Genomic DNA, 27,247 nt, shown 5'->3' with positions numbered 1-27,247 from the left:
CAGAAACATCTTTGCTTGAGCAGACTCCAGAACCATTCCCAAGTATGGGAGACAAACCGAAGGAGACAAGGTCGACTTCTGAACGTTGATGGTCCAACCGAACTCCTGAAGCGTCTGTACCGTGGTTGACAGATCGCGCAAAAGACTCTGGCTGGCACTCGATCTTAACAGGAGATCGTCCAGATATCCCAGAACCGAAATGCCTTGTGCCCGTAAAAGGCCCAGAACAGGCGCCAACACTTCGGTAAAAACTCTTGGAGCCGAAGCGAGACCAAAAGGTAACACCACGAACTGATAGTGTTCCTCCGCGATAGCGAATCGGAGGTACCTCTGATGGCCCTCGAAAATGGGGATGTGCAGATACGCATCCTTCAGGTCAATAGAGGCTAGGAATTCTCCCAGGCTCAGGGAAGCCACCACCGAACAGAGAGACTCCATCCGAAACTTGTGAACGCGCATAATGCGGTTCAGAGTCTTCAAGTCCAGAATAGGACGCACCTTGCCCTCCTTTCTGGGCACAGTGAACAGATTAGAGTAGAAATCCCGAAATCTGTCCCGATGAGGCACCGGGACGATCACCCCCTGGGCAAGGAGATCCCGCACCGCCCGATGCAGGTCTCACAAACGCTCTGGGGTCAAATGAAGATTTGAGGGAAAGAATCTGTCCGCCGGCCAGTAAAGGAATTCGATCTTGTACCCCGATCAAATGATTTCCTGAACCCACCTGTCCGGAATCCGGAGCAGCCAAGGTTGGAGGAAACCGCGCAAACGTCCCCCCACCCCTGAAATGGGTGAGGGCGTCCCTTCAGGCTGAGGTGGACTGAGCCGCCGCAACGGCGTGGCTGGATTTCTGTTTGCCCGCCCAGGGCTTTCGCTGGCCACCTTGGCCCTTGAAAGGTTTACCCTTGTTCTGTGCCTTGAAGGCACGAAAGGACCCCTGATAAGGTGTAAAGGCGGGACCCCGCTTACCGCAGAAAAACTTCTTCTTCGGATTCTGGGGCAACAGAGTGCTCTTGCCCCGAGTGACTCCCTTAACCAAAGTATCTAGGGCCTCACCAAAAAGGCGAGACCACACATAAGGAAAATCAGCCACCGTTTTCCGGGACGTCTAGTCAGCTGACCAGCTCTTCAACCAGATCAGTCGACGGCTAAGCACCGCGACACTGGACAGGCGCACGTCCAAAGGGGCCTCATTCAAGGCCGCATCGCACAAATACATGACCCCTTGATAAATCTGGTCCACCATCTCCACAGTAGTAGCGTACGCCTAAGCGCCTTGGTCCAATCCGCCACCGCATGAGCCACCATGACAGAGGCGAAAATAGGTTTCAGCATGGAACCTGCCACCACGTAAGAATGGCGCGCAAGTGATTCCAGCCTCCTATCCGTGGGATCCCTAAACACCGGGGAATCCTCAGTGGGAACCAGGGTAGCCTTGTTCAATACGGCCACAGTGTGATCCACCGGAGGGGCCACACACTAGCGCAAATCCGTAGAAGCCGCAAAGGGGTAAAGTAGTTGAAACCTTTTCGGCACCGTGAAGGTGCGTTTCAAACTGCGCCATTGTTCATTCACAGTGTGATGAAACTCAGCGGGACAGGGAAAAACCTGCGCCCACTTGCGGGTCCTATGTGTACCAAAGGAGGACACAATGCCCAGAGGACTGGGCTCATCCTCCAAATGTAGTGTTTCTTTTACTGAAATTATCAGCGCATCCATAGCCGCGCGTTCTTCGGGCGACCCAGGGGGAGAATCCTCTACCCCCTCCACCTCAGCCTCCCCCTCAGACTCTTGCGGGTCCTGAGAAGAGCGAGACCCCGAAAGGGGCACACCACCGACAGCAGCCACATCACCTTCTGAATCAGAAGAAAAAGAAATCCTAAGGCCTTTTCCTAGCAGCACGTTCAGACATCAGCACCTCCATATTGGACACCAAAGTTGCCACTACAGCAGCCAAATTAGTCAGAGCAGGGGAGTCAGATGAACTGGAGTCCCCTACCAGGGCTGGAGGGAATTTGCTGTCCTGAGATTCCATTGCAGAGAAAAAAAAATTTTTTTGCAAGGTACTGGCCCTTTAAGTGCGCCGCGGACCCTGCAGCACACCGCTATACCGACTGTGTCACACAGACCCCCCGCAGGGACAAAACTGAGCCAGAAAGGATTTTACAGAGGGAAATACAAAGGACAGTAGTACAGAGCCCCACAGAGTGTTACCACATCAGACGCTGCTCCAGAGGAAAAGAAAGTGAGGTCGCCAGAGACTGAACTATAGCTACAGGCTAAGGAAAAATGGCAGCCCATAGGATGTAATGGGAGGCTTCGGCAAGATGGCCGCCGACATGTGCACCGAACGATCTGTTGCCATACACAAGATGGCGCCGGAAGGCGCCAAAACCACTACATAGAATGCTGCACAAACGCCCATAGTGAAGCCACATGCTGCCCACACCGAAAATGGCGGAGCGGCAGTTTTTAACCCCGCAGCGGTCGCCACACACACAGTCTGTACCTCCAAAGCACACCAAGTGACACAGGAGAGGGGCCCCCAAGCACACGGCGCAGCAGTGAAATAAAAAACCTCGGCAGGGATCGCATCAGAAACGCAGAGACATGAGGGGATACCACAGCCACACAGTACTGCCAGCCCCAGACAGAGTGTACTTACCTGTACCGGATGGCGTGGGGTGCCTCTCATCAAACGGAAAACCACTGCCCTCAGATGGCAGGGGATGCCGTCAGCCAAAAAACACAGGACACCACAGAGCACGGACGAACCATGCATGTGTCCGGTGAGGTAGCCACCCCACAGGCTGCATCCCTGCTGACAGAGATGGGTCGTTCGTAATGCCAGGGCAAACACATGGCTGAACGCTCGATGGCGGGCTGGGATTCCATCTGATCCTCTGTCCTGGAGAACCAGGGCGACCAGTCCGATTCCCAGCTCCGCAAAATCCATCTTCGTCCGAAGATCCGACTAACTAAAGCTGACAAAATAAACAGCTAGTACAGTAAAGAAAAAATGACATTACTGAAAATAAAATCACAAAAGAAAAGAAGAAGGCTGAGACTGTAGCCCCAGCACAGGGAAGCCTGACTACTCCTGAACTAGGCAGAAGACAAACTGAGTTGGGATGGCTTACTGCAGGGGAGTATTGACCAGTGGGACAGCCCCCATGGGTGTGTCTATGTTAATGCTTTTGCTTTTAACAAGTCTTACGCCTAGCTACTCCTGCGGAGAGAAAGTCAATACCCATTGGTGAAGACTGTATGAGTGGGCGGCGACTGTCGGAGGACGTAAGAGAAATAAAATATTCCATAGACTCACCATGCCTCACAGCAAATAGCTTGGAGTATCTACTTTGCAAAATGGGGTCATTTGGGGGGGTTTTGTGCTATCTTGAAATTTCAGGGCCTCTGAAACTGTGACAGGTAGTGCAGTGGTAAAATCAGCAATTTACGCCATTAGAAAAGCTGAAGATGGGGATTGGTTTTCGGGGTCGCGTACATAGCTAGGGTCCCAAAAAGTCTCACACATGTGGTATCCCTGTACTCAGAAGAAGCAACAGAATGTATTTTGGGGTGTCATTTCACATATTCCCATGGCATGCGTGAGCAATATTTAGTGACAACTTTCTGTACAAAAAAAAAAGAAATAATAATTTTCCTGACACTTATGGCAAAATATAAAATATTCCATGGACTCACCATGCCTCTCACAGCAAATAGCTTTGGGTGTCTACTTCAAAAAGGGGTCATTTGGGGGGTGTTTGAACTGTCCCGGCATTTTATGCTCAACCTTATCCACACATCACCCACTCTTCTAACCACTTGAAAACCAAGCCTTTTCTGTGACTTTTTGTTTACATGAAAAAATATATATTTTTTTTTACTAGAAAATTACTTTGAACCCCCAAACATTATGAATTTCTTTAAAGCAGAGACCCTATATAATAAAATGGTGGATGTTGCAAATTTTTTTGTCACACGGCATTTGCGCACAGATTTTCCAAATGCAATTTCTGCGAAAAAAATAATTTTTTTTAAAATTTATTGCACAAATACACTATATAATTCCAATTTGATTGGTAAAATGTAAAAGATGATCTTATGCCGAGTACATAGATACCAAACATGACATGCTTTAAAAATTGCGCACGCCTGTGCAGCGGCAACAAAATACGTACATTTTTAAAAACCTTTAAAAGTCTTTACAGGTTACCACTTTAGACTTACAGAGGAGGTCTACTGCAAAAATTACTGCACTCGACCTGGCGTTCGCGGCGATACCTCAGATGCATGCTGCAATTGCGGTTTACATATGACACTAGACCAACGCTTGCGTGCGCCATTGCGCGCAAGCAAGGGGGACAGGGGGGCTTTTTATGTTATTTTGACACCTTTCCTTTCTTTTTTTAATCATTTTATTGTTATCACAGTGAATTTAAATATCCCCTATGATAGCAATCTGTAGTGACAGGTACTCTTTTTTTAAAAAATTGGGATATTTTAGACTCTAGATCTCTCCTCTGACCTTAACGCATCTGACCACACCAAAATTGGTGTGATAAAATACTTTCCCAATGGCCCTGTTTATTTCTGGCGAAACAGAAGTCATGAAATGCTCGTAGCTTCCGGTATCTTAGGCCATAGAGATGATTGGAGCCATTCTCATCTCCAATTAGCTCTATGGTTAGATAATTGAACCACCGGCTGCACTCTCGAGTTAACGGGTGGGACAGGAGAGCACGAGAAAAACCACGGAAGGCGGCGGTGGGGGGGGGGGGGGGGAGTAGTCCCCTCCCACTGCATGTAAAAGCAGTCTAGCGGCCAATTACCTGCTAGGATTGCTTTTACATGTAAGCCGACCGCTGGCTGTAAAAAACGATACCAAGATCATGCCTAAATCTGCATGCATCCTCCTGGTATAACCACTCAAAGTCCAGCAACGTACCAGTACATTGCTGGTCCTTGTTTGGCATATAGTGTAGGTTTTTTTTTTTTTCATGCAGCCTGTGGGCTGAACGAAAAAAAAGAGAACCTATCAGAAATCAGCCCAGGAATAATGTGTAGTATTACCCACCATTAACCGCCCAAACATCCACCCACTTAGTTTAATGATGGGTATACACGACACTATTCCATGTATACCAAAATAGGATTTTAACTGCAGTGCTGAAATCAGAAAATCAGCACAGCTGCTGCCAGCAAAGGTATCCATATATGCTGAGCGCAAACGCTGTTTGTGTCAGAATATATAAAATCAATGTGGCAGCCGACGAGTACATGCAAGAGAAAAAGGTCACAAAAGAATGAAAAACAAAGTACAGTAAAAGTACAGTAGGACGAGTAGAAGAACATATAAAATGACTGACAACAACAGTTTTTGGATCCTTTTATTTTTCTTTCTAAAAAGTCGATTTGCGACTGCGATTTTACAGCTTGGGTCTCTCAAAATGTCGATGGACATCCAACATCTTTCGAGACCCTGTGTTTGTGTGCCCTACACTGTGTCATGCTGTACCCCACACTAAAACTCCACTAGTGTAGGGTAGCGCTTGAAACATTCCCGAATGCAGAGACCAGGTTGGTCAGGACATTTGGGACAATAATAGCGGGTGTCACATAGTTACATAGTTAGTGAGGCTGAAAAAAGACACAAGTCCATCCAGTTCAACCTATGATGTGTGTGTGTGTTTGCTTTTAACCGTACATTGTATACCCCTGTATGTTGTGGTCTTTAAGGTGTCCATCCAATAGTTTTTTCAAACTATCAAGGCTCCCCGCTGATACGACTGCTTGCGGAAGAGAATTCCACATCCTTACCGCTCTTACAGTGAAGAACCCCTTACGCACTTTATGGTTTAACCGCCTTTCCTCAAGTTTTAGTGAGTGGCCACGTGTCTTATTGTATTCCCTTACTCTGAATAGTTTGTTCCTTATGCTAGGGTCGCCAGTACAGTATTTGTACATTGATATCATATCCCCCCTCAATCGTCTCTTCTCCAGAGAGAATAAGTTCAGTGCTTGTAGTCTTTCCTCATAGCTGATGTCCTCCATTCCCCTAATTATTTTTGTTGCCCTTCTCTGGACTTTCTCCAGTTCCAGCACATCCTTCCTGAGGACCGGTGCCCAGAACTGGACAGCATACTCCAGATGTGGCCGGACCAGAGTTTTGTAGAGTGGAAGAATAATCTCTTTATTTCTGGAGTGAATCCCCTTTTTTATACAACCCAGTATTCTGTTGGCTTTGCTTGCAGCGGCTTGGCATTGCATGCCACTTCCAAGCCTGTTGTCTACCAGTACCCCCAGGTCCCTTTCCATCCTAGACTCACCCAGAGGTTCCCCCCCTAGTGAGTAGCTTGCTTTCTGGTTACTGGCCCCCAAGTGCATTACTTTACATTTTTCTACATTAAATCTCATCTGCCATGTAGTTGCCCACCCCGTTATTTTGTTCAGGTCTGCTTGCAAGATTTCCACATCCTGCATAGAAGATATTGGCATGCCTAATTTAGTATCATCTGCAAATACTGAGATTGTACTAGATATCCCCTCCTCTAGATCATTTATGAATAAATTAAACAGGATTGGTCCCAGGACAGAACCCTGGGGGACCCCACTTTCCACACCCGCCCAATCAGAGTACTCCCCATTAATCACCACCCTCTGGACTCTCCCCTGGAGCCAGTTCTCTATCCAGGTACTCACCTTATGATCCATACCTACCTTCCTTAGTTTGTACAGTAAGCGTTTGTGGGGAACGGTGTCAAAGGCCTTTGCAAAGTCCAGATACACCACATCCACAGGCTTACCTTTATCTAAGTGGCAGCTCACTTCATCGTAGAAGGTTAATAGATTGGTTTGGCATGAACGATTTTTCATGAATCCATGCTGATTACTACTTATAATACCGTTTTCATTACTAAAGTCTTGTATGTGGTCCCTTATCATCCCCTCCAAAATTTTGCAGACTACTGATGTTAGGCTGACCGGCCAATAGTTACCCGGGATATATCTCGGCCCCTTTTTAAATATTGGTACCACGTTGGCTTTTTTCCAATCAGCTGGCACCATACCTGTCTGTAAACTATCCTTAAAGATCAAGAATAATGGTCTGGCAATCACCTGGCTGAGCTCATTAAGAACCCTTGGGTGCAAGCCATCCGGTCCCGGGGATTTATTTATGTTAAGTTTCTCTAGTTTAGCTCTAAGTCTATCCTCTGTTAGCCATGGCGGCACTTCCTGAGGTGTATTATTTAGTTCGGCCTTACAAGCTGGGTTCGTGTAGTCCCCCGATTCCTTTGTGAAGACTGAAGAAAAGAAATTATTTAACACTTCCGCCTTTTCTCTGTCCTCAGTGGCCATTTTTCCTTTATCATCTTTTATGGGGCCAATGTGTTCTGGCCTCGCTTTCTTACTGTTTATATACTTAAAGAACTTCTTGGGGTTCTTTTTACTCTCCTCCGCTATATGTCTCTCGTGTTCTATTTTAGCCGCCCTGATTTCATCTTTACATTTCTTATTACACTCTTTGTAGTGCTTAAATGCTGCCAATGACCCCTCAGTCTTGTATTTTTTGAAGGCCTTTTCTTTAGCTCTAATATACATTTTTATGTTGGAGTTTAGCCACCCAGGGTTTAGTTTTGCGCTTTTAAATTTATTTCCCTGTGGAATGCACTGGCCCACCCCCTTGTTAAGTATGCTCTTGAAGCACTCCCATTTTTCCTCCGTGTTCTTTGTTCCCAGGGTTCTATCCCATTTGATATTTTCTAGCAGCGAGCGCAGTTTAGGGAAATTGGCTCTTTTGAAATTCAGTGTCCTTATATTACCCTTTTGTTTCCTATTACTGTAATTAATACTGAAACCAATTGACCTATGGTCACTGTTCCCTAAGTTGTCCCGTATTTCTATATCCGTGAGCAGGTCTGTATTGTTGGTAATCAGTAGGTCAAGTACCGCATTGTTTCTTGTCGGTGCATTCACCATCTGACCCATGAAATTGTCCTGCAAAACATTTAGGAACTGTCGAGCCTTGGCTGAATGCGCGGTTCCTTCTGCCCAGTCTATATCAGGATAATTAAAGTCCCCCATTATAATGACATTTCCCATCCTTGCTGCCAATCCTATCTGTAACATGAGGTCCACCTCACCCTCCTCCCTCTGGTTTGGGGGCCTATAGCATACGCCCAATATTACCTTCCCCACCGTGCATTCCCTTTGAAGCTCTACCCATAGGGATTCTGCTTCGTCCATAGCTCCATTATTAATATCATCCCTCATATTTACCTGTATACTGTTCTTAATATACAAACATACCCCTCCCCCTTTTTTACCCTCTCTATCTCTGCGATAAAGGGAATACCCCTGAATGGTCGCCATCCAGTCATAAGAGCTGTCAAACCAAGTCTCAGTTATCCCCACAAAATCTAAGTCCTCCTCAAACATCAGCAGCTCCAGCTCTCCCATCTTGTTGGCCAGGCTTCTGGCATTGGTATATAAGCCTCGTAATTTTGATGTTTTTAGGCTGCTCTCTTGATTTTTCCCCGTACCCACCCTGGGTATAGGAGCTCCGAACACCCTACCGCTAATGCCCCCATTTCTGCCCTCTGAAACTTGCTTTCCACTGGCTAATTCTACATCTGTACCCTCCCCCCCATTCCCTAGTTTAAAAGCCCCTCTAACTTTTTGGCCATCCTCGCACCCAGTACGGCTGCACCCACCCCATTTAGGTGCAATCCGTCCCTACCAAAGAGCCGGTGACCGACTGAGAAGACGGCCCAGTTCTCCAGGAACCCGAAACCCTCCTTACTACACCAGCTCCTCAGCCACTCGTTAACTTCCCTAATCTCCCGCTGCCTCTCTGGTGTGGCTCGAGGTACAGGTAGTATTTCGGAAAATACTACCTTGGAGGTCCTAGTCCTCAACTTAGCGCCTAAGTCCCTGAAATCGTTTAGGACTCTCCGTCTTCCTCTGCCTATGTCATTGGTACCCACGTGTACCATGACAGCTGGGTCTTCCCCAGCCCCACCCAATAATCTGTTCACCCGATCCGCGATGTGCCGAACCCGAGCGCCCGGCAAACAACAGACTGTTCGGCGCACACGGTCTTTGTCACAGATTACACTGTCTGCCCTTCTAATAATTGAGTCCCCTACCACCAGCACCTGTCTTTCCTTTCCCTTTCTCCCGGCCTCACTGGAGGAGTTCTTCCCCTGGCAGCTAGGGGTGTCGCGCCTACATCCGCGCCTGCTACAGACACGACATCTTCTTTGGGGTCATCTTTGGGTAGGGGTACTCGGGAGGACCAATGGAAAATGTCTCTCATGCAGCTGGCTCACGGCATCTGGAAGGGGAAGTTGGGCAGGCATGCCTCCTGGGTACAGGTAGGCAAGGATGATCGCTTCCTGGAATTCCCGTAAGGATCCAGTTCGTCCTGACGCCCTGTATAGGACAAAGGCGTTCAGCATAGCCAATTGGTAAAGGTAAACAGACACTTTTTTGTACCAGCGTCTGGTTTTTACGGGCAACTAAATACGGCGCCAAAAGCTGGTAGTTAAGGTCCACCCCTCACATATTAAGGTTATATTCGTGGACACAGAGGGGTTTCTCCATAACGCCAGTTGCCGTAGGAATTTGGATCGTCGTGTCTGCGTGAAGGGAGGACAGAACATAAACATCCCGTGTATCCTTGGGGGAAGCCCCGGTTAGGTCGCACGGTGCCACGTGCGCCAATTTGTAATTCAGAAAGATGACTAAATAGTGGCACGCTTGTGTAAAAGTTGTCCACGTAAAAATGGTACCCCTTTGTAGATATGGGTGACACCAAGTCCCAAACAATCTTGCCGCTGCTCCCTATGTAGTCTGGGCAGTTCGGGGGCTCCACACAGATATCTTTTCCCTCATAGACCCGGAAACTAACTGTATGACCTGTGGCCCTGTCACACAGTTTATACAGCTTGACCCCGTACTTGGCACGCTTGCTGGGGAGGTACTGTTTCATAGCAAGGCGGCCAGTAAATTTAATCAACAGACAACTTGTTCGGGGGTAAAAAAGGCTGCAAACCGCTGATTGAAGTGGTCTATGAAGGGCCGAATTTTGTGGAGCCGATCATATTCAGGGTCTCCCCGAGGACGACAGATTTCATTGTCGCTGAAATGCATAAATCACAGAATTTGCTCATATCTCGCCCTGGACATGGAGGCAGCGTACATGCGCATATGGTGAACTGGGCTAGTGGACCAATATAGCCGCAATTCACTCTGTTTAGTTATGCCCATGTGGAGGGAAAGGCCCAGAAAGATTTTAAAATCGGAAACCATTATAGGTTTCCAGCCGAACGGTCTTGCAAGGGGCGAATTTGGGTTGGCAGCAATGAATTGTTGTGCATATAAATTTGATCCACAATAGATCTGTAAAGATCTCCCGTGAAGAACAGCTCAAAAAAGTTCAGGGGCATAAAACCAGCTGTCTCCACGTGGATTCCAGGTTGGGCAGTGAATGGGGGAAGTACTGGCGCTGTAGAATCAGTGGGTTGCCAATTGGGATATGCCAGCGCATCAGGGAGGGAACTATGGGCTCTACGGGCCTGTCTTCGAATACGTGGTGGCTGCGGGCCACTACTCGTGCTAGCCACCGCACCAGCTTCAACTGCACTTATGGGACTCGCCACGTCACCAAGTGATACTGCAGTGCTGGTTGTACTAGGTCCAGGGTTTACTAGGCCGCTGGCGCTTGCGAGGTCGCCAGAAGGATGAGCGGCACTAGTAACCACACTCTGCTCCATACGAGCACCCTGCGATTCCTGCATCTCAACAACTCCAGAATGGGGTCGGGTACGCCTGGGTGTAACAGGGAACCATCTGTCGTCGGAGCTATCTGTCAGGGAGACGCTGCTGTCATCAGGTTCGTATACGGACAGTCATTCGGCCAGTGTAGCTTCCCCATCGCTATCATCTGACACAGCCAGTATACTATAAGCCTCTTAACAACTGTACAAACGTTTGGACATTTTGGTAACTAAATTTACCTGTACAGTGGTGTTGACTCACAGGTAATAAAAGCACCTGGTTGTCAAGGACTATTTCAAGCGCTAGCAAAAAAACTGCTAATGCTAGCAGGGATCAGGCCTGATTCTGCTAACACAGCGGTTTTGTGTGTTGTGTTTTTTTGGAAGTGACAGTAATCTATTGATTACTACACTTGCCTGGGTGAAAGGATTAAACGCAGGCGCTGGCAGTAATCAGTGCTGACCGTGCAAACACCACGTTTTGGGAACCCTAAACTATGGGGACACTAGTATAGTTCTGATCAGATCAGATATTGATCTGTTCAAACACTATACTAGTAATGGAAGTGTATGTGCGTGTGTGCGTTTGTGTGTGTGGTAATCAAGGGGTTATTTCTAACTATGCGCTGGGGATCTGCGCTTTTTTAGACTGACACTAACACTAGCTAATGTCACCTGTGTCACTGATAATAGTGATCAGAAAAAAAACTGTACACTATAAAAGTGACACTGTGACGGGGCACGGAAGGGGTTAACTGGGGGGGTCAGGGGGTTAAATCTTTATTGGGGGGGGTGGCGGGGACCCTAAACCTCCTTTGGGATAGAAACTAAGTCGCTAGCGCAACCTCAAGTCACAATCACACTAATACAAAATACAGTAAAAACAGTATATTTCGTGTGTATTAGTGTGCAATGTGACAGGGGGGAAGGGGTTAACTGGATGTGATCAGGGGGGGGTTAGGGGGTTAAATCTTTATTGCGAGAGGGTGGCGGGTATCTTAAGGATAAAAGGAACGGTGAAAAGCGCTAAACCTGGTCACAAGTCACACTTATACGTGTATATAGAAAATGCTATATACTGTATACAGTGTGTGTTGTGACAGGGGGTGTATATATATCACTAATATAAAATACAGAAAAACAGTATATTACATTTGTATTAGGGTGTAATGTGACAGGGGGGAAGGGGTTAACTGGGGGTGATCAGGGGGGGATCAGGGGCTTAAATCTTTATTGGGGGGGGTGGCGGGTATTTTAAGTGAAAAAGGGAGGGCCGCAAGCGCTACACCTGTTCACAAATCACACATACGGTATATAGGAAAATGCTATATACTGTATACAGTGTGTGTTGTGACAGGGGGTGTAGGGGTGATCAGGGGAGGATCAGGGGGTTAAATCTTTATTGGGGGGGTGGTGGGGACCCTAAACCTCCTTTGGGAGAGAAACGAAGTCGCTAGCGCTAAGTCAAGTCACATTCGCACTAATACAAAAACACAGTATATTACGTTTGTGTTAGTGTTGAATGTGACAGGGGGGTAGGGGTTAACTGGGGGTGACCAGGTTGTTAAATCTTTATTGGGGGGGGGGGGGGGATGGCGGGTATTTTTAGTTAAAAAGGGGGGGTCGCAAGCGCTACACCTGTTCACAAATCACACTTATACAGGTATCTAGTTACATAGTTACATAGTTAGTGAGGTTGAAAAAAGACATCAGTCCATCCAGTTCAACCTATGATGTGTGTGTGTGTCCGCTTTTAACCGTATATTGTATACCCCTGTATGTTGTGGTCTTTAAGGTGTCCATCTAATAGTTTTTTGAAACTATCAATGCTCCCTGCTGATACGACTGCTTGTGGAAGAGAATTCCACATCCTTACTGCTCTTACAGTGAATAACCCCTTACGCACTTTAAGGTTAAACCGCCTTTCCTCTAGTTTTAGTGAGTGGCCACGTGTCTTATTGTATCTCCTTTCTCTGAATTTATTTCCTTATGCTTGGGTCACCAGTACAGTATTTGTACTTTGATATCATATCCCCCCTCAATCGTCTCTTCTTCAGAGAGAATAGGTTCAGTGCTTGTAGCCTTTCCTCATAGCTGATGTCCTCCATTCCCCTAATTATTTTTGTTGCCCTTCTCTGGACTTTCTCCAGTTCCAGCACATCCTTCCTGAGGACCGGTGCCCAGAACTGGACAGCATACTCCAGATGTGGCCGGACCAGAGTCTTGTAGAGTGGGGAGAATAATCTCTTTATTTCTGGAGTGAATCCCCTTTTTTATACATCCCAGTATTCTGTTGGCTTTGCTTGCAGCGGCTTGGCATTGCATGCCACTGCCAAGCTTGTTGTCTACCAGTACCCCCAAGTCATTTTCCATCCTAGACTCACCCAGAGGTTCCCCCCCTAGTGAGTAGCTTGCTTTCTGGTTTCTGGCCCCCAAGTGCATTACTTTACATTTTTCAACATTAAAACTCATCTGCCATGTAGTTGCCCACCCCGTTATTTTGTTCAGGTCCGCTTGCAAGGTTTCCACATTCTGCATAGAAGATATTGGCAAGCCCAGTTTAGTATCATCTGCAAATACTGAGATTGTACTAGATATCCCCCTCCTCTAGATCATTTATGAATAAATTAAACAGGATTGGTCCCAGGACAGAACCCTGGGGGACCCCACTTTCCACACTCGCCCAATCCGAGTACTCCCCATTAATCACCACCCTCTGTACTCTCCCCTGGAGCCAGTTCTCTATCCAGGTACTCACCTTATGGTCCATACCTACCTTCCTTAGTTTGTACAGTAAGCGTTTGTGGGGAACGGTGTCAAAGGCCTTTGCCGAGTCCAGATACACCACATCCACAGGCTTTCCTTTATTTAGGTGGCAGGAAAATACTATATGCTGTATACAGTGTGTGTTGTGACAGGGGGTGTAGGGGTTAACTGGGGGGGGGGGCGATTGGGGGTTAAACATGCCTATCTAAATGTAGAAGTGTGTGCTTGATGCAGTACTTACAGTTAGATGTGCTCTCCTCTCACGCTGGATCCAAAAAGGATGATGGGAGGGGAGGGCACATCTTTTGAGCCTGTGTTTACATTTCACAGGCTCAGAGTGTAATCTGATTGGGCAGGACCGATCAACTGGTCCTGGCCAAAAATGATTGGCCTGGACCTGATGACTGATCGGTTCTGAACCCAATCGAGTCATCGGCGGGACTGCGGGAGCACACGCCAGAGTGGTGATGGCTAGTGACGTACCGGTTTTTTATTCAATAGCGGAATAGAACAACAGTAGGCGTTAGGCGTGCGGTGCTGCACATTTCATGCAACCTCAGTGCATATGTGTCTGCTTAATCTGCATTTTAATAAGAAAAAAACTTTTTTTCCTTCATATTTTACTGTGACTTACAGCGTTTAGACAGACACTGCATTTCAAATCTGCTATTCAACAAGCACCAATTAAGGGGACAATTATTTTTCAGTTTTTCATTCATACATTACGATACACCCATTGCATACTGTTGTATTGCACCTTGCAATAAAAAAAAAACATTTAGGGGCAAAAAAAGTTGATTGCGGCCCTGTCCGCATATGTTGCAGTGAGATACACAAAATTGCATACTGTTGTATAGCGCCTTGCAATAAAAAAAAATATTTAGGGGACAAAAAAAGTTGATTGCGGCCCTGTCCGCGTATGTTACAGTGAGATACACCCATTGCATACTGTTGTATTGCGCCTTGCAATAAAAAAAACATTTAGGGGCAAAAAAATTGATTGCGGCCCTGTCCTCATATGGTACAGTGAGATACACCCATTGCATACTGTTGTATTGCGCCTTGCAATAAAAAAAAAAACATTTAGGGGCAGAAAAAGTTGATTGCAGCCCTGTCCGCGTATGTTACAGTGAGATACACCCTTTGCATACTGTTGTATTGCCCCTTGCAATAAAAAAAACTATTTAGGGACAAAAGAGTTTATTGCTGCCCTGTCTGCGTATGTTACAGTGAGATACACCCATTGCATACTGTTGTATTGCGCCTTGCAATTAAAAAAACATTTAGGGACAAAAAAAGTTGATTGCGGCCCTGTCCGTGTATTTACAGTGAGATACACCAATTGCATACTGTTGTATTGCGCATTGCGATGAAAAAACTATACCACCAGGCCGGGCTTGAGGCTCACTGGCACCAACCACTCATCAAGTGCATTACTTTACATTTTTCAACATTAAAACTCATCTGCCATGTAGTTGCCCACCCCGTTATTTTGTTCAGGTCCGCTTGCAAGGTTTCCACATTCTGCATAGAAGATATTGGCAAGCCCAGTTTAGTATCATCTGCAAATACTGAGATTGTACTAGATATCCCCCTCCTCTAGATCATTTATGAATAAATTAAACAGGATTGGTCCCAGGACAGAACCCTGGGGGACCCCACTTTCCACACTCGCCCAATCCGAGTACTCCCCATTAATCACCACCCTCTGTACTCTCCCCTGGAGCCAGTTCTCTATCCAGGTACTCACCTTATGGTCCATACCTACCTTCCTTAGTTTGTACAGTAAGCGTTTGTGGGGAACGGTGTCAAAGGCCTTTGCCGAGTCCAGATACACCACATCCACAGGCTTTCCTTTATTTAGGTGGCAGGAAAATACTATATGCTGTATACAGTGTGTGTTGTGACAGGGGGTGTAGGGGTTAACTGGGGGGGGGGGGGCGATTGGGGGTTAAACATGCCTATCTAAATGTAGAAGTGTGTGCTTGATGCAGTACTTACAGTTAGATGTGCTCTCCTCTCACGCTGGATCCAAAAAGGATGATGGGAGGGGAGGGCACATCTTTTGAGCCTGTGTTTACATTTCACAGGCTCAGAGTGTAATCTGATTGGGCAGGACCGATCAACTGGTCCTGGCCAAAAATGATTGGCCTGGACCTGATGACTGATCGGTTCTGAACCCAATCGAGTCATCGGCGGGACTGCGGGAGCACACGCCAGAGTGGTGATGGCTAGTGACGTACCGGTTTTTTATTCAATAGCGGAATAGAACAACAGTAGGCGTTAGGCGTGCGGTGCTGCACATTTCATGCAACCTCAGTGCATATGTGTCTGCTTAATCTGCATTTTAATAAGAAAAAAACTTTTTTTCCTTCATATTTTACTGTGACTTACAGCGTTTAGACAGACACTGCATTTCAAATCTGCTATTCAACAAGCACCAATTAAGGGGACAATTATTTTTCAGTTTTTCATTCATACATTACGATACACCCATTGCATACTGTTGTATTGCACCTTGCAATAAAAAAAAAACATTTAGGGGCAAAAAAAGTTGATTGCGGCCCTGTCCGCATATGTTGCAGTGAGATACACAAAATTGCATACTGTTGTATAGCGCCTTGCAATAAAAAAAAATATTTAGGGGACAAAAAAAGTTGATTGCGGCCCTATCCGCGTATGTTACAGTGAGATACACCCATTGCATACTGTTGTATTGCGCCTTGCAATAAAAAAAAACATTTAGGGGCAAAAAAATTGATTGCGGCCCTGTCCTCATATGGTACAGTGAGATACACCCATTGCATACTGTTGTATTGCGCCTTGCAATAAAAAAAAAAAACATTTAGGGGCAGAAAAAGTTGATTGCAGCCCTGTCCGCGTATGTTACAGTGAGATACACCCTTTGCATACTGTTGTATTGCCCCTTGCAATAAAAAAAACTATTTAGGGACAAAAGAGTTTATTGCTGCCCTGTCTGCGTATGTTACAGTGAGATACACCCATTGCATACTGTTGTATTGCGCCTTGCAATAAAAAAAACATTTAGGGACAAAAAAAGTTGATTGCGGCCCTGTCCGTGTATTTACAGTGAGATACACCAATTGCATACTGTTGTATTGCGCATTGCGATGAAAAAACTATACCACCAGGCCGGGCTTGAGGCTCACTGGCACCAACCACTCATCGGTCTGCTGTTCAATGCCCCTCCACAACTACTGCGCGGTGTGTGGTTTTTCCCCCAAAACAGGCAAGTTTTAAAACTGCCTGCTGTCGTTTGCCCCTGGCTGTGCTGAAGTTGGTGGTGAAGGTGTTACGCTGACCAGATGAGGAGGCGGTAGAGGATGAGGAAGTGGAGAAGGAGGAGTTAGGAACAGGAGGCAAACTGAAGCGCACTGCAATCCTCGGTGGTGGAAGGACATGCGCCAAACTGCCATCCGCCTCAGGCCCAGCCACCACTGAATTTACCCAGTGTGCTGTTAGGGAGATATAACGTCCCTGACCGTGCTTACTGGTCCACGTATCCGTAGTTAGGTGGACCTTGCCACAGATGGCTTTGCGCAGTGCACACCTGATTTTGTCACCCACTTGGTTGTGCAGGGAAGGGGTGGCTTGCCTGGAAAAGTAGTGGCGGCTGGGCACGACGTACTGGGAGACAGCCACCACCATAAGGCTTTTAAAACTCTGCGTCTCCACCAGACGGAATGACAGCATTTCAAAGGCCAGGAATTTTGAAATGCTGGCATTCAGGGCCAGGGATCGCGGGTGGGTAGGGGGGTACTTCCTCTTCCGCTCCAGTGCTTGGGAGATAGAAAGCTGAATGCCAGAGGTTTTAGGGGTCCTGCATTCTCATGGAACAATCATGGGAGAATGAAAACTCATAGCTTTAACCAGACACTTAGAGAAATCAAAAGACTGCTCTAACTGCTGATGAAAAAAGTTGTTTAGCAACTTTACTAAAATAAATGGATATGTTTAGTTAATAATCTCATAACCTGATATCACATAAACAGTTCAGAAGTGGATAAGGTTTATATTTATCATAGATACATGAAAGACTCACCTCAAAGGTGTTATCAAGTCTGTATATTGGGGAAGAGTTCATGGCACTTACAACTTCAAGTACTCCATTAAAATTGTTTAGCTCTTGAAAGACTTGGAGAATTTCTATGATTCGACTCACAACTACAACTCGCTCTTCTAGATTTTCTGTTTCAACAATGCACCTGCAGCAGAGTACAAAAAAACAAAAAAAAAAAACAGCACATAAAATGATCAATAACTTTCTCTGATGAACAGGACATACAATCTCAAATGGGGTATTCATAGGCATCTATCATTAACTATAAATGAGGAACTAAACATGAAAAAATTGTATCTAAATGAACAAGCAGGGCCAGTTAATGATTAGGGATGATCGAACTTTTGAAAACTTTGGTTCGACCAGAACACCCGAACTTCCCGAACCCCATCCCTGCACTAATGAAATTATTTGCAGGGATGGGGTTCCGCTCCTATCACACCTGTATGTGTGTATGTGTATATATACATATATGTGTGTGTGTATATATACCCCTATACAGAAGTTCAGATGTTATGCCTGCCTCCAAAGACGCCCAAAAAATGCCCAATAAACGCCTGCAACAACACACCTGGGCGTTTTTGTTGCAGGCGGCGTTTATTGGGCATTTTTTGGGCGTCTTTGGAGGCAGGCATAACATCTGAACTTCTGTATAGGGGTATATATTAACACACACATATATGTATATATACACATACACACATACAGGTGTGATAGGAGCGGAACCCCATCCCTGCAAATAATTTCATTAGCGCAGGGATGGGGTTCCGCTACTTTCACACCTATATGTGTGTATGTGTATATATACATATATGTGTGTGTGTGTATATATACACCTATACAGAAGTTCAGACGTCATGCCTGCCTCCAAAGACGCCCAAAATATGCCCAATAAACGCCTGCAACAAAAAAGCCCAGGTGTGTTGTTGCAGGCGTTTATTGGGCATTTTTTGGGCGTCTTTGGAGGCAGGCATAACATCTGAACTTCTGTATAGGGGTATATATACACACACACATATATGTATATATACACATACACACATATAAGTGTGATAGGAGCGGAACCCCATCCCTGCAAATAATTTCATTAGCGCAGGGATGGGGTTCCGCTACTATCACACCTTCAAGTTCAGATGTCATGCCTGCCTCCAAAGACGTCCACAAAAAAGCCCAATAAACACCTGAAACAAAAACGCCCAGGTGTGACAGGAGCGGAGCCCCATCCCTGCTCTACTGCAATTCTAAGACAAACAATCTTTTTTTCTCTGGCGGTCACCCTGACATGGAAGAGTTTGGTCACCCTGGCATAGCAGTCACAGTCAGTTCACCCTAAACTACACTACGGTCACCCTGACACTTAACACTTTCCCTACAGAAACTAGATTATTGAATCTAACTATAGTGGTATATAGTACCCAAACTACACTAGATATCCCTTTCCTCACACTAATAATTGCTAAATGACACTTTTGCAGCAGGAGTAACAGAACTGCTTCCACCCTCTTCCACAGCCCCTGTATTACAGTGCTAGAGATTTGGCGGGGCTATGTTATATACTGGGGGGCGTATTCACTACTGATTGGCCTCTGGACCCCCTAGTCACTTCAATCACATTCCTAGCATCCTCCTGCCCCCTCAATTGGCTTTTACTGATGTTTCTGGTCCAATCACGGGCTTTTAAAGCCCAGTTCCTGTCCCATTGCATTTTGGTCGGTTCTGGTTGCCGAATTCCAAACTTTTTCCGCAAAAAGTTCGGAATTCGGCCGAATTTCGAACAGCCAATGTTGGGGTCGAACCGATGGTCGACCCGAACTGTTCGATCATCCCGATCAGTTTAAAGCATAAAAAATCTACTTATCCATAATCTTAACAACTTGACCTCTGAAAAGTTTTACCCCCTTCATCACATTTCTTTAGCACAAATAGAGCTTACTTTTGGTGGTATTTGGTCACCACTGGGTTTTTTAATCTTTTATTATATAAAATAGAAAAAAAGACAGAAAATGTTTAAAAGGAAAAAACCCCAGTATTTTTTACTTTCTAACACTATAACAGATCGGCATCGCTCCAAGCCTGCAATGTCAGTCTCCCAGTTTTACACTCTGTGTTCAGGAGCAGGCAGAAATGGAGCACATCTCACTCCAAAATGTAATATAGCATGCAGATACCACCACACACTGTATTCAACTCCAATGTAGGCTGAATGAAAAACATGTTTCACCCACATTGGGCTCAATCCTAAAACCTCTAGAAGCTGAATACAATGTGCAGTGATATCTATATGCTACAGTAAATTACATTTTCTATTTTGAGACATATCCAATAAAATTAATTTTCTTCATAAATTTAAGCCAAAATGCATTCTGCTACATGTCTTTGGTAAAAACCAAACCGCGTTTTTGGGAACACTAGTAAAGTTTGGATTGTGATCAAGATACGGATCCGAACAGACACTAACGCTAACTGACAGTAGCTGGGAACGACACTTTACTCACACCGATGTTGCTAGTAACACTAATACAGTGATAAGTAATAATACTGTACACTGTACTAATGACACTAGCTGGGTGACAGGAGTGATCAGGAGGACAATTAAGGGGTTAACTGTGTGCCTAACAAGTGTATGCAGCTGTATGTGTACTGCATTTACTCACAGGTCATCTGGCTGGGTCTCTCCTTGCTTTTAGTTACCAGTAATTGATAGCAGTAAAAAAAATCAGCCAGATCTGTGTGTTGTGTTTACCAGCACACAGATCTATGTACTGTGATTGGCCACAGTCGATCAGCAGGTATAAAGCCAAAATGATTGGCTCTATGCTGACAAACTCATGCTGTGGCAAATCACAACACAGGTCAGAAGGGGGTGCAACCATGTGCGCCTCTAAACCAATAAGTGTGGTGTCTGGGGTTACTGCTTGCCTTAGTAAATGTACTGCTGATAGTCAGCAAGAGATTAATACCAGGCTGCTGTCTGCTGCTTCCTGTTTACAGTAGCAAGATTATCTCTTATTCCTTTATCTAGAAGACAGAAGAAACTCTCCAAGACCAAAAGGTAAATCTATAAGACCATCTCCAAGCAACTTGATGTTCCTGTAAATATAATTGCCAATATTATGAACCTTAAACTAATGGTAAAACTTTTTAATTTTGGACAGAGTGGAGATGGACTAGAACACTTGACAGTTTTTTTTTTCTGTCCACATTAGGTAGATCCATCCTATATATTTGTTCTGTTTACTGTTATCAAAAGTAAAAGAAAATCTCACATTTTGAGTTGTCCCCAGAACAGGAATAGTGGTGAAATCTTCCAATGAAGACACTAGTTCTGGTGACAACCAGGAATTCCCTTAGTTTGGAGGGATCTCACTGACAAGCCAAAACTGGCATCTTAGCTCTATGTTCACAGATGGAAAAAATAGAATTTTTGTAAGAACTTACCGTAAAATTCTTTTCTCTGAGTCCTCTGACAGTCGCCGCCCACTTATTCAGTCTGCACGTCTGGGTATTGGCCTTCTCCACAGGAGTAAGCTAGGCAGAAGATTTTGTTAGAAATAATCACAAAACCTTTGTATAGACACACCTACAGGGGGCTGTCCTTCTGGTCAATACCCCCAGCTAGCCTCATTCCCAATTCAGTTTGGTAGCAAGCAGTACAAAGATCCATGAACCCCAAAAGAGGGGTAGGGTTGGCGACTGTCAGAGGACTCAGAGAAAATAATTTTATGGTAAGTTCTTACAAAAATTATATTTTCTCTTACGTCCTCTGACAGTCGCCGTTCACTCATTCAGTCTGCACGTCTGGGACGTCCCAAAGCAGTGTAGATGTGAGGGGTGGGAAAAACACAACCGTCAAACGCAGCACCCAGGTCAGAGAAAATAATCTTTTCTGATCCAGAGAAAACCGGGCAACAAAAAAAGCTCAACAGGAGCGAACCCAGGAAAACAAAACAAGAAAGAAAACCCCAACAGGAGGAGACAGGCAAAAAATTACCCTGTCTCCCCTAAGGCACTGCCGCACTCAAAACTTTGCGGCCAAAAGAGGCATCCGCAGCTGCCAATACATCAAGTTTGTAAAACTTTGTAAAGGTATGCATGGACGACCAAGTCTCGCCGCTTTGCACACCTGAGTCACCGACGCCTGATGGCGGAAGGCCCAAGAGGCACTAATCGCTCTGGTTGAGTGCGCTGTGACAGGGAAAGGTGGAACTGGATCCCTAATCGAAAAGGCCTGCACAATCGTCTGTCTGATCCATTTTGAAATGGTTGCCAGCAGACGCAGCCGTACCCTTCCGAGGTCCCTCGGGAAGGACAAAAAGACAATCCGACTTCCAGAAGGATTCAGTAGACGACCGGTAGACCCTGATCGCTCGGACCACATCCAAGGAATGCAAAGCAAACTCCTTAGGATGCTTAGGCTTCGCACACAGCGAAGGCAACATAATGTCCTCATTGAGGTGGAAGTCTGAAACCACCTTCGGGAGGAAGGACTGATGAGGTCGCAAGACCACTTTATCCCTATGAACAACCAGATAGGGGGAGCGGCAGGACAGAGCCGCCAACTCCGAAACCACGGTGCGAGCATATGTGATAGCCACCAGAAATGCAACTTTCCGTGACAGCACAGGCAGAGGAATCTCCCGGATGTTTTCAAAGGGAGGATGTTGTAAAACGGACAGAACCAAATTCATGTCTCAAGGGGGCAAGGGTGCCCTCCTCGGGGGAGCCAAATGACGCACCCCTTGAATAAAGGTGCGGATCAAGGAATTTGATGCCAAGGGGCGCTGAAACAGAATGGCCAGCGCCGACAACTTGCCCTTAATCGTGGTCAGCGCAAGATGCTGGTCCAACCGGTGTGCAGGAAAGCAAACACCCTAACCACCGAAAAGGAGCGGGGGATGGATCCCCTGCAACTCACACCAGCCGAAATAAGCCTTCCAGGTGCGATGATAAATCTTACCAGAGGAGGCCTTCCTGGCATTGAGCAAGGTAGGAATGACCGCCGACGAGAGACCTCTGTCTCTCAAGACTTGGCTTTCAACAGCCACGCAGTCAAAGCCCCCGACTGTAAAGCAGGATGGAAGATCGGCCCTTGAGACAGAGGATCATCTCTTAGCGGAAGCCGCCACGGGGGCTCGACGACCATTTGCATGATGTCCGTGTACCAAGACCGACGCGGCCAGTCTGGGGCCACCAGAATCACCAACCTCGGTTCCGAGACCAACCTGTGGAGGAATCTGAACAACTGAATCGGGGGAAAGGGATAAATCAGTCGATACCGACGCCAATGCACCACCAACGCGTCCGAGGCGTCCGCCACAGGGTCGCGCGTTCGTGCCACGAACCTTTTCACCTTGTTGTTGAGACGAGACACGAACAGATCTACATCTGGGGATCTCCACCGCGCACCACAGCATCTGAAACACCTCTGGGTGGAGGGACCATTCTCCCTGGTCCAGGGTCTGGCGACTCAGATAGTCCGCCTGCCATTTCTCCACACCTGGAATATGAACTGCCGAAATCGCCGGGACGTGCGTCTCGGCCAGGGCAGAATCTCGGCCACTTCCTTGGCCGCCTGGGCACTCCTGGTGCCCCCTTGGTGATTGATGTAAGCCACCGCAGTTGCGTTGTCCGTCTGCACACGCACTGGGCAGCCCTGAAGTCGATCCGACAGATCCTGATTGCCCGCAGTTCCAAAACATTTATCGGCAGGGAGGATTCCCCCTCCGACCAAGTGCCCTGGGCACACAACTTGCCCAGAACTCCACCCCAGCCCGACAGGCTGGCATCCGTGGTGACCACAGTCCACAGCAACGGTCGCGAAGCGAGGAGCACTCGTTGTCCCTGAGGGACCCGACCTCGTCCTGCAGGATCCGGAGCTTGTCGTCCGGAAGAAAGACCTTTGCCTGGGCGGAGTCCAGAATCATCCCCAGGTAAGGGAGATGAACAGAAGGGGACAAAGTCGACTTCTGAAAATTGATGATGGTCCACCCAAAATCCCGGAGCACCTGTACCGTGATCGACAGATCGGGCGACAGAGTGCCACTGGAAATCGACCTTAACAGGAGATCGTCCAGGTAACCGAGGATGGCAATCCCCTGCACCCTTAACAGGGCTAGAACAGGAGCCAACACTTTGGTAAAAACCCTTGGAGCCGAAGCAAAGCCGAAAGGCAACAACACGAACTGATAATGCTCCTCCACGATTGCGAAGCGGAGGTACCTCTGATGACCCTCGTAGATAGGGATGTGTAGATACGCATCCTTGAGGTCGATGGAAGCCAAGAAATCCCCTGGACTCAGGGATGCCACCACCGACCAGAGAGACTCCATCCAAAACTTCTGAACCCGTACAAAGCGGTTTAGAAACTTCAAGTCCAGAATCAGACGCACCTTGCTCTCCTTTCTGGGCACTGTGAACAGATTGGAGTAAAAACCCCGAAACCTGTCCCGCTGTGGAACTGGGACAACTACCCCTTGGGCGAGGAGATCCTGAACCGCCCGGCGGAGATCCCGGAACCGATCGGGAGTTAAATGAAGATTTGAGGGAAAGAACCTGTCTGCGGGGCGAGACCAAAATTCGATCTTGTACCCTGAGCGAATGAGTTCTTGAACCCACCTGCCCTGAATCGTGGACAGCCAGGGCTCGGGAAAACAACGCAGACGTCCCCCCACGCCTGAGACGGGTGAGGGAGTCCCTTCAGGATGAGGCGGACTGAGTCGCTGTGTCAGCGTGGCCGGCTTTGGACTTACCCGCCCAAGGCTTCTTCTGGCTACTAGAGGCCTTGAAGGACTTCCTTTGTCCTGTGCCCTGAAGGGACGAAAAGACCCCTGGTTAGGTTTAAAGGAGGGACCCCGCTTGGTGCGGGATGATTTACCCCTAGCCACCTGGGGCAAAAGAGTGCTCTTGCCCCCAGTGAGCCCTTTGATCAGTTCATCCAGGTAGTCCCCAAAAAGACGACTCCCCACATAAGGGATGTCAGTCACTGTCTTCTTGGAAGACTGGTCGGCCGACCAGCTTTTTAACCAAGTGATGCGGCGGATGGCAACCGCGACCGCCGGCAGCCGTGCGACTAAAGGGGCCTCATCCAAGGCTGCGTCATATAGGTACAGCACGGCCTGGCCGTGCAGGAGAGGCAGAGTCAGCAATTAGAGTGCGCCTAAGCGTCTTGGCCCATGCAACAACAGCCTGAGAGACCATAACCGAAGCAAACACGGGCTTCAGCAAGGAACCCGCAACCAGATAGATGTGGCGGGAAAGTGTCTCCACCCACCTGTCCGCCGGGTCTTTAAACACCAGTGAATCCTCCACGGGCATTAAAGTGGCTTTATTTAATCTGGACACAGTGTGGTCCACCTTAGGAGCCGCAGTCCAGCGAGAGTCCACCGGATCCACAAAGGGATAACGGTACTGAAATCTCTTGGGCACCACAAAATTATGTTTGATACGGCGCCATTGGTCGTTCACTGTCTCGTGAAACTTCCCGGGACAAGGAAAAACCTGACCCGATTTTTGGGCTTTGCGGGTCCCAAAGGAAACCTTACCTGACAGGGGGGGCTCATCATACAAATTTAACGTGTCTTTAACAGAGCCGATAAGCGCATCCACCGCAGCGTGGTCCTGCGCCGACCCAGAGGACGAATCCTCTTCCTCCACATCTGACTAAGAGGACAGGGACCCCTCAGGGGGGGGGGCGTTGTCCGTGGCAAACACATCTGGTTCTGAATCAGAAGACTGAGAGGGCATAGGCCGTTTTTTAGAAATCCGGTCAGACATCAGCAAATCCACTTTTGATGCTAGAGTCGCAGACAGAGAGGCCATAGGCCAGGGGTACCTGAACCACCCACCAGGTCTGTGGGGAATTCGCTATCCTGGGACTCCATAATAGCAATACACAATTTAATTGACGCTGGCCCTTTAAATTGGCGATTCCCGTGGCCCCCACCGCAAACCTGCACCGCAAATGGAGACCTAGTCCCTTGCTACGGGAATCTATAAAAATAAGTGCTAGCAGGAATCCAGGCCAGAGAAAACAGTAAAAAGCCCCCACAGTGTGCTATACTTGCCCACGCTGCTGAGGATCTGAAGGGAAGAAGGAGGAAGTGACCTCACGCCCCTAGAGGTAAAAGCCAGCCCTGAGCCAGAAGAAAATGGTTGCCAATAGAAGTCTATGGGAGAAAAGCCCTGGAAAAATGGCCACTGCCCACAAAGGACATCAAGCCCACACTAAAGATGGCGCCCAATCGGCGCCAAAAGGATGACAGAAAATGGCTGATGCCCACACTCTGAGGCCGATTAGCCTGCCCACGCCCAAAATGGAGGCCGGGTGGATTAGCGCTATTTGCGGCCCCAAAACACCATGCACTGGCCCCCTCAAAGCACCACAGGGACATAGGAGACCCCCGGACCCCCCCCCCACACTGCGGTCAAACTGCGACAGTGCCCCCGCAGGGACCGGGAGGAACACACAGGAGCCGCACCTACAACCATGAGGGGGACATCACAGAACCCTTACCTGAACTGTCATCCCCAAACAGAGGGCCCACATACATACCCCGACAGACATGTGTCAAAGACAGAGGGGAAGTCATGGTACTCACCGGTCAAGCGAAACGTGGGCACCGCTCTGAGACGGGAAACCTCCCACCCTGAGTGGGCGTGCCGTCAGCCGAAGGGGACGCTAGCAACACGCGGGCGTACCGCAGTTGAGACATCCCAGCGAAGATAGCAACTTCGCAGGCTCATCCCTGATGCCAGGGACACTGTCGTTTGCGAGGCCTGGGCGTACCAATAACCTGCTAACGCTCGATGGAAGGCTGGGCGTCCGTAAGGCTCTAGGATAACCAGTGTGAGGCCCAGCTCTGCAAACACTGTAGTCTTCTAAGTCCGACTAACTAAGCGAGGAAGAAAATAAAAAGCTATCTTTTAAAAGAAAAAACACTTTTTTAGAGAGAAACATAAAAAGAGGAAAAAGCTGAGACCGAAGTCACAGCCAGGGAAACCCAGCCTACTCCTAAGCTAGGCAGCAGAAAACTGAATTGGGAATGAGGCTAGCTGGGGGTATTGACCAGAAGGACAGCCCCCTGTTGGTGTGTCTATACAAAGGTTTTGTGATTATTTCTAACAATATCTTCTGCCTAGCTTACTCCTGTGGAGAAGGCCAATACCCAGACGTGCAGACTGAATGAGTGGGCGGCGACTGTCAGAGAACGTAAGAGAAATTAGGCTTTCAAAGAAAAGAACATTTTATAAACCATGAAACATGGAGGAGCCCTACTTGGGTATACACCTGACACCCTCTTTACCTACCCTATACTCCTGGAATTTTCCTGCACTTTATAAAAAGCTTAACGACCGATAGCTGGCAACTCCACCCCCATCATGGTTTTGCAGACTACACACTATATGAAAATGAATATTCTCCCAAGGATCCTGTATTTGTTTTTTTTTTTCGAGCTTTACCCGTCGCCTTGGTTCGGTCTGATTTGATAACAATCCAAAGAAAGCTTTTTCTGTTAATTTTGGGGAACAAGAGGCCTAGGGTGAATAAGCGTACACTATAAACTCTAAAGCAAAAGGGAGGTTTTGGAAATTCTGACCTGCTAAAATATTTCTATGC

General features: G+C 47.3%; 1 protein-coding gene across 1 annotated transcript in view; it reads right to left on the bottom strand.

The window, feature by feature from the left end:
* Nucleotides 1-27,247, bottom strand: part of SOS1 (SOS Ras/Rac guanine nucleotide exchange factor 1) — a 628,878-nt gene that overhangs the window by 168,478 nt on the left and 433,153 nt on the right. The window contains exon 16 of the mRNA XM_082249445.1: nucleotides 17,614-17,776. Coding sequence (XP_082105571.1) covers nucleotides 17,614-17,776 — 163 coding nt within the window. The remainder of the gene's footprint in view (nucleotides 1-17,613; nucleotides 17,777-27,247) is intronic.

This window comes from Pelophylax lessonae, assembly GCF_965119305.1.
Source record: "Pelophylax lessonae genome assembly, chromosome: 3".
Classification (NCBI taxonomy): domain Eukaryota; kingdom Metazoa; phylum Chordata; class Amphibia; order Anura; family Ranidae; genus Pelophylax; species Pelophylax lessonae.
Note: the sequence above shows the minus strand (reverse complement) of the source record. Positions and strands in the feature narration are given on the sequence as shown.